General features: G+C 32.1%; 1 protein-coding gene and 1 long non-coding RNA gene across 5 annotated transcripts; one reads left to right on the top strand and one right to left on the bottom strand.

Moving 5' to 3' along the window:
• Window positions 1-1,124: 1,124 nt before the first annotated feature.
• On the bottom strand, window positions 1,125-3,586 carry LOC125579167. Of its 4 annotated transcripts, none has more exons than XR_007317169.1 (7): window positions 3,314-3,586; window positions 2,996-3,144; window positions 2,091-2,398; window positions 1,890-1,969; window positions 1,707-1,796; window positions 1,508-1,616; window positions 1,125-1,421 (listed from the first exon to the last, which is right to left on the bottom strand). It is a non-coding gene; the product is annotated as an uncharacterized LOC125579167 (long non-coding RNA). The 4 variants fall into 4 exon arrangements; XR_007317170.1 differs by having other exon boundaries at window positions 1,125-1,616; window positions 2,091-2,250; window positions 2,339-2,398; window positions 3,314-3,577; XR_007317168.1 differs by having other exon boundaries at window positions 1,125-1,616; window positions 2,091-2,350; window positions 3,314-3,582.
• Window positions 3,587-8,567: 4,981 nt separating this feature from the next.
• On the top strand, window positions 8,568-11,584 carry LOC111201427 (myrosinase-binding protein 2-like). Its single transcript, XM_048742888.1, has 5 exons — window positions 8,568-8,635; window positions 8,811-9,038; window positions 9,138-9,581; window positions 9,664-10,482; window positions 10,592-11,584. Exons 2-5 carry the CDS (start codon window positions 8,823-8,825, stop codon window positions 10,850-10,852), a joined length of 1,740 nt encoding a protein of 579 aa, XP_048598845.1. The 5' UTR covers window positions 8,568-8,635; window positions 8,811-8,822; the 3' UTR covers window positions 10,853-11,584.
• The last annotated feature ends 2,411 nt before the right edge of the window (window positions 11,585-13,995 follow it).

The following is a 13,995-nucleotide window of genomic DNA, read 5'->3' as shown; positions in this document are numbered from 1 at the left end:
TGTTGTGAGTGGTTTGATTTGATCCATCTTGTTCATAGTGTTTGAAGCGAGTAACAACTTTCATAAATTATTTATAATATTAATATGAATGTAAATTTTTTTTATCTTCACATTTTTATCTGTTTTGGGTTAATGCTAGTTATGAAATTTTTTTTTCCGATTTTGGATGCTTTATATTTGTCTTAAATTTTTCGTTTCATCTATACTATTATTTGCGAAGTAAATTTTTGGAATCGAGCTCTCAAGTTAAAAGTTATAGTGGTTAAAATAGTTTTTACCCTTAATGAATAAATAAAATATATAAATAAATTAAAAAATAAAAACAAAATTTCAATTTATTTGATTAGATAATTGATTAAAATTAATAATAGTAAGAATTATCCAAAATCTGAAAATATAATTTTAAAAGGAGATAATTTTTGTATATGTTGTATTGTTATCTGAAAAAGTTTTTTAGTGAAAAGTTAAAAACATAATTATATAACTATATATTAATCAAATAAAATTCTTAATTATCTAGTTAAAAATAGAATATTGAATTTTCCAAAATCTAAAAATATAATTAAAAAAAAAGAAGATTATTTATATATATATATATATATATTGTATTGTTATCTGAAAAAATCTTTTAGTAAAAAGTTAAAAAAACATAAATTATATAATTAAAAATAGAATATTAAGTTATTTTAAGATTTATTTTCGTATAATGAATATAGTGTACAAAGAACTTTTTAAAAATTTATGAATAGTTTAAACCCGCATCGCGGGCAAACACCTAGTTAACCCATATAGAGACTTATAAAAATCAACCAGAGATGATCTTTATATTAAACTATTTCTTCTATTTATTTTCTTAAAAATCAAAATTTATGATTAAATACAAATTGAATACTACGTAATAGGTGTGTTGTAAGTTTTTTTTTTTTAACTGCTGGTGTGTTGTAAGTTGGTAGATACAGAAGTTGATTATAAACATAGATGTATTTTGGATAGTGCAGACAATCTGACAATAGAATATGGTTTGGCAAATAAGACAATAAGAACTGAACAAAAGTAAGGACTCTCTCTCTCTCTCCTGCAAAGTGCAAACACAGTATACACAGCTCTTATGTTGGGCTACTATATGAGTAAAATGTGAATTGTATTGACAGAGGAAAATGCGGTTAACTTACTTGAATCCAGGTAGAAAGCTAAGGATACATGAAAACTGAATAAGTATACATAGACAATAGAGAGAACTGCAGTGATAAGCAGTTCCACTATGTGAAATAAACCTAGATACAGACTGATAAAGATTAAATTCCATGTACAAAAATGAACTACTGCTCAAGGATCTGCTGGCGAATTGAATATGTATTTGCCAGTTTATCAAATATACAATATTGTCTGCATATTCCATCACCATTCACACAGCAACACCACTGAGAAACAAACATGACAATAATGTTTTGAGGTGTCAACTATGTTTTATGGGTCACACAGAAACATATGGCCCAAAGAATAATACCTGCAGACTCACTTTTCTCTATTGTTTATACCTGAAACACGATTGAATCTGAATGATCGTACATCGCGGCAGCTGCAACTTCATCATGTGTGACCTTTCTATGTCAATCCTTGTGTTGTGTGCATTAAAAACGTCACAAATTTAGAATCTTAGTATCAGAAATAAAAGAAAATGGAGAATGTATAATATTTATATATACCTGTAAAGAAGCAGCCAGCCTTTACCAAATTTGACATCCACATCGTCATTCTCTTTCTTGAGATATTGTTATCAGACCATCAAATCAACCCTAAAAAGTAAATTTGAAGAGTTAGTTTTGGCACACAAATCTACCGTGACCATCAACCCCAAGTTTCTTTTAAAGCAGTTTTGAAGTCATTACCTTTTCCATTAGTCCATAGGAAACCTTGTCTGGTTCAACAACTTCACCTTGGTCAATATTTTTTTAGCTACTTTGTATGCCTGCATTGCAGTTTTTTAACCATCAACATCTTCTCTCGACCATTGTGTTATAAAATTCCATCTAAAGAAACATAATAACAATGACTTCCAATCTAAGACACATTATACTAATTAAGCATACCTCTCTCTCATGAACGTTGAATTGATGCTGAATTTGATTTTACCAATAAAATGTCTTCACTCGTCAATCCAAATATGTTATTTTTCTTCATGTGCCCTGCAATATCTTCTACGCTACTTTCATCTCCCTCTACCCATTTTATGCAAAAAAAATCCCAAACCTTGGGAGACTCAGGAGAAGGAAAAACAAAGTCACTCTCACTTTAGCCGCGTACAAATGCATTAGCTGAAATTTAACATCTGCAGTACCTGAAACATTTTCTGAGGGAGTTTTTTTTATATTGTGAGCCACTTAAAATATACTCCTCCCTGAAGAAGTAGGAAGCCAATCCATAAGAAAAATAATGTAGAAAAATATTTTCAGACAGGAAAATAAGTCAATATGATTGATAGAATGCACGTTCAAGCATAGAAAGCCATGAAACATAACACAACATATACAAAGTAAATCAAAGCTGGAATAATTCAATTTTGCAGTAAGATAATTAGACCATCAAAGTGTGATCGTAGATTCAGGGACCTAGAAGATAAAAGTGGAAAGTGCCATTCAATCTTTCCTGTCAAAGGGGGACAAAGTGACACCAAACAGTTTCACAGGAATACATATCACTATATATATTAGCCATCTATTCACAATCACTTAATCTTTGTAATTCTATTGTTTCACTTGTAGTTAAACGAATAAGATATTTATTTATTAAAAAAAAAGCTTACTTAGAACATGTAAGGTAGTGCAAAATTCTAGATTGAGGATTAAAACAAAGCAACACCAAATTAGAGGTGTATCTTTCGGTGTTGAGTCTATCTGATAAGCTCACAGAGAATTTGTGAATCGTCCGTAAGTGGATAAAGAAACCAGGAGTATGAGACAAACTAAAACTCAAGAGAGGGAGAGATAAAGCTTACTTTCAAAGTACATAACGTGAGTCCAACATGCATCTATTAGGCGAGTGGCAGCCCCTTGATACCTTAAGCTTCCTCCAAAATTATCCTCTTCCAATTCCACACTAGAGATTGTGGTCATCTCCATCGTTTAAAATATTATTGCTCAGAGGCTACAATCACGCTCACACCACACCAATTAATCAGAGGGATTGAATCGTTACGACAGTGGAACAAATCTTAACAAACAGAAATCTAGCACTTTAGGAAGTCGATTTCATATCGTATGGGTAAGTGGAATTGAGTCGTAAAAAAATGAATATGAGGAAGTCAATCTCATACCTGCTCATCGATCAGAAGGAGCTCTACGGTGATTAGTGGTTTCAGTTGATCTTACTGCTAGGTTTCGATTTTGATAGGATTTAGGTTTAGACGAAGCCATTTATATAGGAGGAGGATGAACGTAAGGTGGAACGAAACCAGCCAGAAGGTATAAAAAGAACATTGATTTTTTTTTTGGACAAAAAAGAACATTGATTAAGAGGGGGTTACAGAGATAGAAGATATAGTGGATTAGTCGATCACAGAGAATTGAGAAGTTGAATTGTAATTGTCGGGCTCCACATGGCCATGTTAATTTTGTTGGAAACCACACAGAGGCCCAGTTTCTGTAGACAATGCTGTTCTGACGTGTCGAAGCAAATGAATCTTATTGGCCTGAATAAAAAATCCTACGTGGCACGCTCGTTGCTCTCCTTATTCGGCTTTTAGTAGTGTTAGATGTAGAACTCTTCCCAAAGTGTAGACGACAAAAGCAGAGCATCTCTAAGAAAAAATATTTGGAAAGTAGGTAAAGGAAAATGTACGAAAAGTGCGATCCATATCCACAATAGATCACACCATTAGGATCAGACTAATGTAATGAGGTGCTACTACGTAGCCGTTAAATCAAAACCTCGGTTTACTATAAAATAGAGTTGATGTAATCGACATTGTTAGGAAAAAATAGTAAGAATCATATTAGCTTCAAGACAGTTTTATAGATTTACTTTTAATGCGAACTGGATCTAGCTAGATAGTGTAAAGATCAACAATGGAAACAGTACCCAGCCTTTTCAAGTTCAGAAAATTGACATATGCAGAAAATAAAGACGGACATCATTTTCTAGCTCAGTTCCATCTGTGCCATTTTTCATACGTGCTGCATAGGCGTCCATCTTATTCCAAATTTCTTATTAGCTGTCAAGGGCATTTGAACTGGTTGCGTCCACCATTTGACATGTATGATTTCCTTGTCAATTTGGTTTCGTTTGGTGACACAAATTCATGGTTACTTGGATTTTTATTAGTTTGTTACATGTTATACACCACGTGGAGAGCATTTCTCTCTCGTTTATAACAAATGTAGTTACTGCCACTCTCAAGAGAATATATAACAAGGGAAAAATCGCATTTAAAAACTGAAAGTGACACTTTGTAACACTTTAAACCCCGAAGTTTTTTTGCTAGAACGTTAAACCTTCAAAGTGATAATTTTATCATAACAAACCTCAAACAACGTTTTCCTATTCATAGGCGACCGGTACTGTTCATTTTACAGGTTAAAATGATGAAGTGTCGTTTTAAAAAAAAATATTAATAAAAAATAATAAAAATACATAAAAATTCGAATAAAATTAAAACAAAATGTGAAAAATTGCAAAAAAAAAATTAAAAAAATCTAAAAAATAAAAAAATAAAATTTAAAACTTAAAAATAAAATAAAACACAATATTAAAAAATCTAAAAAATTCAAAAAATTCAAAAATAAGATCTAAACTTAAAATGTAAAACTTAAAAAACTAAAATTAAAATTAAAAAATTCTTAAAATTCAAAAATAATTTCAAAAATATTAAATATATATAAATATAAATAAATATATAAATATATATTTATTTAATTATTTGTATTTATATATCTAGTGTATAAGAGTCTTTTGCATCTTTAATGAAATATTTTGGTCATTTTCCTTCTTAGAATATTTTTTTGGGGAAAAAAATTAAAATAATCTAATTGAGAGAATTATTAGCCCCGTGTGTGGCCACAACAATTAACATGGCGTGAAATTGGTGGCCCCCCGAGATGCTCTCTTCGGAGGTGTACTTAGGTGCTAGTCGGGCTACATAAGGTGTTCGGATACCCGGGTTATAAAAAAAGGTTTTTGATGGTAGCAAGTTTGAATTTTTTGTTTAAATATTTACAGTTTTTTTTAAGTTTGAATTTTGAATTTTAGATCTTATTTTTCAAATTTTAAAATTTTATTTTAGATTTTAAACTTGAAATTTTAATTTTAGATCTTATTTTTCAATTTTTATAATTTTTAAATTTTATTTTAGTTTTTAAATTTGACATTTTAATTTCAGATCATATTTTTCAATGTTTCTAATTTTTAAATTTTATTTCAGTTTTTAAATTTGACATTTTAATTTGAGATCTTATTTTTCAATTTTTATATTTTTAATACTATATTTATTTTTAATTTAGAAATTTGAAATTTTTTTTTTTGAAATTCAGATATTTGAATTTTTTTTAATTTTTGTACAATTTTCTAATTTTATTCTTAATTTATGTATTTTTTATTAATTATTTTTTGAAAAAAAAACCGACACCTCATCATTTTAACCTGTAAAATCATTTTAATCTGTAAAATGAACAGTACTAGTCGCCTATGAATAGGAAAACGTTGTCTGAGGTTTGTTATGATAAAAATGTTACTTTGAAGGTTTAAAGTGCTGAAAAGTCACACTATCAGTGTTTAAAATGCGCCCATATAACAAGTAACGGATCCATAAAATAGTTAATGGTTAATAAGACCTAAATATATTAATTGTAGAAGTGTGGGGTGGGGTGGGGGGGTGATAGTCCAAGGTTTTAAAAATATTTATAATAGGTCTGAAGTTCGATTCGTTGAGGATATACTATTTTTGCAGATGATAAGATGTAAACGTTTTTAGAAGAAGTTTTAGGGGGGGGGGGGAACCAGACCACCTCAAACTTGAATAATAGATCAACCGTCTGACGTCAAAAAAATAATACAAAGTGCATAATTTTTCTAGCAAGTTTTTTTACGTAATAGAATAGGAAATCCCCTATATATTAAAAGAGAAGCATTACAACATATTTTTGTAGCCACATGTCATCACCACAATCATTCTTAGAATCCTTAGAAAAATATATTGGTCCATATAAATATATAATAAGCTTTTTATTAAACTAACCATAAATTAGTCATAAATATTCTTCATTGTTTCCTTAAATAAAAATCACAGAATTACCTAATGTGACTAAAGTGTATATGACAATTAATGATTTTGAATAATAAATATTTGATAAAAATTAATTTGTTCTCTATCATTTTTAAAAAAATTTAACTTATTAAATAAATTAAACAACCAGATTAACTATATAATAAAAACTTAGATTTTTTCGTATATGTTATATTTTGAATTTTAAAAACGAATACAAATGACTAAAGTTGTTAAAAGTCTCACATTGAAATTTTTGTGATCCATGGTTTAAAATTTATGTTATAACAAGATACAAATGATTACGAAATTACATAAGGAAGTCTCATTTAATAAATATTATATATATGTATATTAATATTTTTTAAAATAAATTATATACCATATAAAATACCTAAGTATTTTAATTTTGAATTAGCTTTGAATTTTTTTGATAAACATTTTAAACAATTATTGACAACTTAATATTTAGATTTTAAACTTTGCATTGAATGTTTTTAAAATTATAAATTACTAAAACTATTAAACATCCCACAAATGTTTTTTTGTTATCATTGATTTAAAATTTTTGTTATAAAGAAATACAAACGATCAAAAATAATATGAGTATAAAATATCTTTTAACAAATGTCAATATTAAAAATGTACTATATATAATATCATTTAAACTTAATTTTATAACATATAAAATAGAAAAAAGTGTTTGTTTGGATTAATAAAATTTATTTAAGTATTTGTACCAATTTAATTATATACGTAATAGTTACTAAACTTTTAATTATTCAATATATATTTATTATTTCATAATATGTAAAAAATATATAATATTTAAAAATAATTTATATATAATATTCATTCCGCGCAAGACGCGGATCTTAACCTAGTCTAAAATATATTCTAGGTGATCTCGTAATCACCCAGATCTCCTAATAATTTTTTTTTAAACAATACGAAATATAATTCATGTGATATCTAAAAAAATGAACTCTATATATATATATATATATATATATATATCCCTTATATATTAAAGGAGAAGCATTGTAATAAATGCATTCACACTATAATATACACGTGGCAGCCTCACAATGATTTGATAATAAATATGTTAACGCGTTCACACTATATTCATAAATGTGTTCACACTATATACTTTTTTACTTTTTTTAATATAAAACTTATGTGCATGGTTCAAATAAAACTTTGGATTTTTCGGTTCGAATCAAAACAAATAACGAATCAAAAGCTAAACTATATATATATATATATATTATTTTTATTGTTTACGGATAAAGTTGGGCAAAATATTTATAAGTTTTGATTCAATTCGTTATCCGTTTTGATTTGAACCAAAAAATATGGACATCGTAACTCTACGAAGCAAATCAACTAATAAAATATAATTAAAAAAAAACAAATCACAAATACCAATATTTTTAGAAATGGATATCAAATTTGGTCTGTTATATGCATATATATACATATATGTACAGAATTATATATATATATGTTATATATATTATAGTTTATATAAGTTTTACAATATTTTTATGGATTAAATTTATTATATTAGGTATTAAAATTTAAAAAGTTAAATAATATTTTATTTTTGTAATAAAATGTTATTATTAAAATTTTCAATTATTTTTTAAATTTTATTTTATTTACGGATCAAATCAGATATTCTTTAAAATTCTAAATCATTTCGGATATCAGAGTCAAAGCCTTTTTAATTTTTAATTAATTTTAATTTTATCTTTCATGTATTATTTAGAACAAAAATATCATTTAATACTAATTAACAATATATTTATATATTTGTCATTTATTTTTATATACTTTTACATACATATACATGTGCACCTTGATGTGAACACTGTATAAGTATTTACCACCAGTGAAGTATCTATTTTTTTTTGGAAGTTGAAACATTTTTTTTCTTAATGTTTCTTTCACTACCGACCAAATTATAGTAAAATGATTTGTCTTAATAATTTTTTTTTCTTGAACTATTATCCATTTACAAACTATGAAACCATTGGTTCGACATGCCGATTATCTAAAATTTATAACATGAAAATAAATAAATAATAATAATTTTTGGATTTTACCGAAAAAAACTAAAAAACAAACGTTCTAACAGAATAAACCAAAATAAATATTAATTTAAAATAATGGTTATATTTTAAGAGATTAAAAACCAAAAAATAACTTAAAACCGAACCGATATCCAAATTAAACAGATTTTTTTTTTATTAAAAATAACAAAACTAATAATCACATCCCGCGCAAAGCGCGGGTTATTACCTAGTATATATATAAGGGACTAGCAGTGCCCCATATGAAATATCATTCTCACTTACAGCTCTTCTCCACAAGGTCTCTCCTCTTTCTCCTCCTTTTTCTACGTTTCTATATTCACATTTTTGTCGATATTTTCTATTCATGTTAGTAAAATTTAACGAATAGGGTTGTCCTTATTTTGATATTTTAGTAGTTAACATATAATTTTATCCTTGTTTTGATACTACTATGTTGTTGCTTCAATTTTCAGGTTTTCTGAGTGATGGAAATAATGTCCCAAAGGGTGGTGATGTCCCAAAGGCTGGGGCCAATGGGTGGTAACATGGGAGCAGCATTCGACGATGGTGTTTTTGACGGTGTGAAGAAAATAGTTGTCGGAAGAGACCAGGGATGTGTATCATATATCAAGATCGAATACGAAAAGGACGCGAAATTTGAAACCCGTGAACACGGGACGATTCGGGGGCCACTACAAGAGGTAACTAAATAATCGTGACTTCGTTATTCTTCAATAGATTGTTATCGAAAACTTCAGAAGCTAATAATTTGTTTGCTTTTGATGGAAAATGAAATCCAGTTTGCTGTAGAATATCCCAATGAATATATAACATCCGTTGGTGGAAGCTTCGATCTTGTTCCATTCTATAACGCAGTGCTGATCAAATCGCTAGTCTTCTATACCTCATATAGAAGAACCTCTCCGACCCTCGGTGTGGCTGGAGGAAGAGCTTTCTGGCTCGAGGGTAGAACTGGAGGAAGGCTTCTTGGTTTCCATGGACGCTCTGGTCAAGCTCTTGATTCCATTGGACCTTACTTCTTCGCTCCAAATCCTCCTCTTAGGCATTTCGAACGCCAAGGTGGTAATGGAGGGACTCCATGGGACGATGGTGCTTACGATGGTGTTAGAAAAATATTAGTGGGCCGAGGTGGCAGGTTTGTGAGTTATTTTAGGTTTGAGTATGCGAGAGGCGAAAGAATGGTACCACATGCTCATGGGAAGAGACAAGAGGTTCCACAAGAGGTAAATTGCTGATACAAATTCTAAGTTTAGTTTCGTTTTTACAGAAATATTCTGAAAATAAAATAAAAAACTTTGGTTGCAGTTTGTGGTTGATTATCCTCATGAACATATTATATTGGTGGAGGGAACAGTCGATGTCTGCCTTACGTCGGTTATGTTTAAGACATCAAAAGGAAGAACCTCCCGTGTTTTTGGGAATGTGGTTGGTAGGAAATTTGTGTTTGAGGAGAAAGATTTCAAGATTGTCGGATTTTGTGGTCGATCTGCTGATGCTATTGATGCTCTTGGTGCACATTTTGGCCCTCTTCGCACTCCAGCTCCAGCCCCCGGTCCAGCTCCTGCCCCTGGTCCTGCTCCCGCTCCTGGTCCAGGTCCCCGTCCATCTCCTGCTCCCGGTCAAGGTCCCCGTCCAGCTCCCGCTCCTGCTCCTGCTCCCGGTCAAGGTCCCCGTCCAGCTCCCACTCCTGCTCCTGCTCCTGCTCCCGGTCAAGGTCCCCGTCCATCTCCCGCTCCTGCTCCTGGTCCAGGTCCCCGTCCAGCTCCCGCTCCTGCTCCTGCTCCCGGTCAAGGTCCCCGTCCAGCTCCCGCTCCTGCTCCTGCTCCCGGTCAAGGTCCCCGTCCAGCTCCCGGTCCTGCTCCCGGCCAAGGTCCCCATCCAGCTCCCGCTGCTGCTCCCGGTACCAGTGCCACTCCAGCTCCAGCTCCAGCTCCCACTACCACACAGATAGGACCGGTCGGTGGTGAGAAGGGAAACACATTTGATGATGGTATTTTCGATGGTGTGCAGAAAATAACTGTGGGGAAAGACATATACAGCGTAACTTATATCAAGATCGAATACGTAAAGGATGGAAAAGTCGAAATCCGTGAACACGGGACAAATCGGGGGGAGCTAAAAGAGGTCAAAACAAATAAATAAATTTGTGATTTTGGTTAACATTCATATTCGATTGGTTTTCTTTGAAGAACTTAATCATTAGTTTTTTTTCGTGATGGAAAATGAAATCCAGTTTTCCGTGAATAATCCGAATGATTATATCACAGCCGTTGGTGGAAGCTACAATCATATATTCAACTACGATACAACGCTTATCACATCGCTATACTTCACAACCTCGAAAGGATTTACCTCTGCATTATTCGGTGAGATGAGTGGAGAAGAATTCAATCTAAAAGGTGAAAATGGAGGAAAGCTTCTTGGATTCCATGGACAAGCTGGTCATGCTATAGATGCCATTGGGGCTCATTTCGAAAGAGGTTCTGGCATTTGAAGGAAGTTAAGGAGAAAGGTTACTAGATCATTCGGTTCAATGAAAAGGCTGGTGATTTGGTTCATCAGATGGGAATCTATGTCGTTTCCATTATAACCAATTAGAGACTTTTACTCTTTAGTTTCCTCTTTCTCTTTGTTTCTAGAAAATAAGGTCACTCAAACGTCTGAGTTCTGAGTGACTTTTTTTTTTTTTTTTTTTAAGCTTTTCAGCTTTTAACTATGTTTATGTGTGTATTAGTCGCTTAAAGTTATCATGTGATGTATGTGGTGTCATTTGCCGATTATAATAAAGAATGTTACTTTTTTTGTTTTTTCCCAAATTGAATTCATTCATAATCGAATTACCGGTATTCATACACAAGCTGGCGGCAAAACGAAATAGCCCCAGAACCAAAAGCCCATAAGAAGCGGCGTACTGGGGCGACTAAAACCCACACTCGGATGATTTGAAACAAACACAAACTATTAAAACTAAATCAACACTAGCACCAAAAGCACGTTAACATCCACGCAAAAGCCACATCAGATCACTTAGCAATTTTTAAAACAGAGTAAATGTCAATGGTCGGGAAGTACCGCTGCTGCCTATAGCCCGCCACCCGGCACCCTCCACTTCTGCACCCAAACCACACTTATCGCTGCTGCTCGCCGCCAAACGATAAGACCAAAACCCGGGGACTTCAAACCTCGACAAGGGGAACCACTGCTCGGTCCACGCGCCTTGGATACATAAACACTCTACGATCAAAGAAAGAAGCTCGCCCAACCACCAAGAAGATGAAGCCTTGCCAAGAACCTCTCCAACACTCACGGGAAAGGAACCAAACGACAAGCAACCAAATGACACATAACCCCTAGAACAAAGACTGCTAAGTCACAACCATCAAGACGCTTACACCCATGGCCTATAACGATTAAGACTCACACACCTAACGGTACAAGAGCCCAATCAAAACGCTAATTACCATAGCTGGGGATGCAAAAGACGGGACAGAAACAACCGCCGCAAGGACAAGACCCCAATTCCCGCTCGTCCACTCCACCACAAAGACCCAGCTTTGAATAAGAAACGATGACAAGAACACTGGACGAGTCCGCCATGAACCTCGCGCATCACCTAGACATAGAGAGCACCGCAAAAGTCTGAAGGAGAAAACCAGATCTGTCGGTGACACTTCCCAAAAGCCGACTCCCTTGCTCTACCAAGCTCACACCAACTCGTCGGAACACCAGAAAGCTCACCCACCGGCGAAGATAGTTCTCCACAGAGCAGAACCCGACACTTACCGACGTTGAAAAACCCAGAATCCCAGAACATATCGAAGATGGATCTTGTTACTTTTCAATATCTTTTTATTTTGGTTAGTTTCTGTGTTTTAGTTCTTACATGTGAAAAAAGTTATTTAAAAAAAAACGAGATACTTTTAGGAGGGTTTATTGAATCAAAGTAAATCCAAAATTTGAGTATTTTTTTTTTAAAATTGTTAAAATTTTTATGGCTTTTGAAGTAACTTCAAAGGTTTTGAAAAAACTTTTTAAATTTTAAATATTTATCTAAACTAATAATAGTTTTTTTTAATTATTATAATTTGATATTTTATTGTTATATGAAATATATAAAATGGCTTTTTGCAGAATTGACCTACAACTTAAAGTCAAACACAAAACTAATCTTTTTTTTTTAGAAATTAGTTTTGCCCTATTCACCCCACAAGTTCATATAATTCACGAAAATGCCATCAATTTTTTTCTTTTCGAAAATGACATTTTTACTCTCTCACCCTCATCATCTTCTAGTAATTACAAGATTGTCATTGTCATCAATACCCTAACCAGCATGAACAACCAATTTGAAGCTCTTAATGCTCCCAAAATTAAGTTACCCTTCTTCTTTTTCCATTCTTATGAACTAAACACAACATATCTTTCACTTTCTCTCCACATTGAGCTAAAAAAATCCAAGATTTTGATTTTACATTTTTTATGGTTCATAAAATCATAGAAGCTAACGATTATGGATGGATCACTTTCGTTTGAGATTATGTGTGCTTGGAGAAGCCTTATGTGTGCTACGAAAGTTATCTCACCAATTTAAGGTATGAAATCAAATTTTTTTCCAGATCTGTTCGTCAGACGACTTACATGGGAAATCGTTCTGGTAGTAGACGACTTACCTGGAAGTCGTCTGGTCAACGCAGAGGTTATTTTTGTAATTGACTTTGAAATCTGTTTTCTGAGACGACTGAAAGTTAAGTCATCTGATTTTGTTTGGTTAAAAAAAAATCTCCAAAGAACCTAGACGACTTACATTTCAGTGGTCATAGGTTAGTTTTGCATTTGACTGGATTATTTCATAAGTTTGACTTTCCTGGACGACTTACATTTTAGTCGTCTGGTGAAAATTGAAATATCAATATTTTATTAACACTATACGACTTACAACTAAGTCGTTATAGGTTTGTTTTGCAATTGAAAAAAAACTTCAATATTTAATTATACCTAGACGACTTATAATTCAGTCATCCGCCCGACAACTTACATGTAAGTCGTCCATGATTTTATTCCGAGATTCTGGTCAAACCTCGTAAATCCTGGACGACTTACATGTAAGTTTTCGGGCGGACGACTGAATTGTAAGTCGTCTATATATAATTAAATATTGAAGTTTTTTTTTCAATTGCAAAACTAACCTATGACGACTTAATTGTAAGTCGTTTAGTTTAAAAAAAAATATTGATATTTTAATTTTCACGAGACGACTGAAATGTAATTCGTCCAGGAAAGTCAAACTTCTGAAATAATCTAGTCAAATGCAAAACTAACCTATGACGACTGAAATGTAAGTCGTCTAGCTTTTTTGGAGTTTTTTTTAACCAAACAAAAGTAGACGACTTATTTTTCAGTCGTCTCAAATAACATATTTCAAAGTCAATTGCAAAAATAACCTCTGCATTGACCAGACGACTTATATTTTAGTCATCTGGAATACTTAGACTGAAGTCGTCCGCGTCGACCTAAATGGATGACTTCTCTGGAAGTCTACTAGATGACCTCCGTGGATGTCGTATGCGTCAATGTTTAATAAACTTGCATTTTCTCTAAAACTATAAAGACTTTTTAATATTTTTTTGTTAATTCATG

Source organism: Brassica napus, chromosome A10 (genome assembly GCF_020379485.1).
Source record: "Brassica napus cultivar Da-Ae chromosome A10, Da-Ae, whole genome shotgun sequence".
NCBI lineage: Eukaryota > Viridiplantae > Streptophyta > Magnoliopsida > Brassicales > Brassicaceae > Brassica > Brassica napus.
The sequence above is the reverse complement of the archived record's forward strand: the minus strand, read 5'-3'. Positions and strand labels throughout refer to the sequence as shown.

Bases quoted from the DNA above. Each gene is read 5' to 3' on its own strand.
- LOC111201427 (XM_048742888.1), top strand. From the start codon at position 8,823: ATGGAAATAATGTCCCAAAGGGTGGTGATGTCCCAAAGGCTGGGGCCA. The intron at 9,582-9,663 runs GTAAATTGCTGA...CTTTGGTTGCAG, and splicing joins GACAAGAGGTTCCACAAGAG to TTTGTGGTTGATTATCCTCA. The intron at 10,483-10,591 runs GTCAAAACAAAT...AATGAAATCCAG, and splicing joins ATCGGGGGGAGCTAAAAGAG to TTTTCCGTGAATAATCCGAA.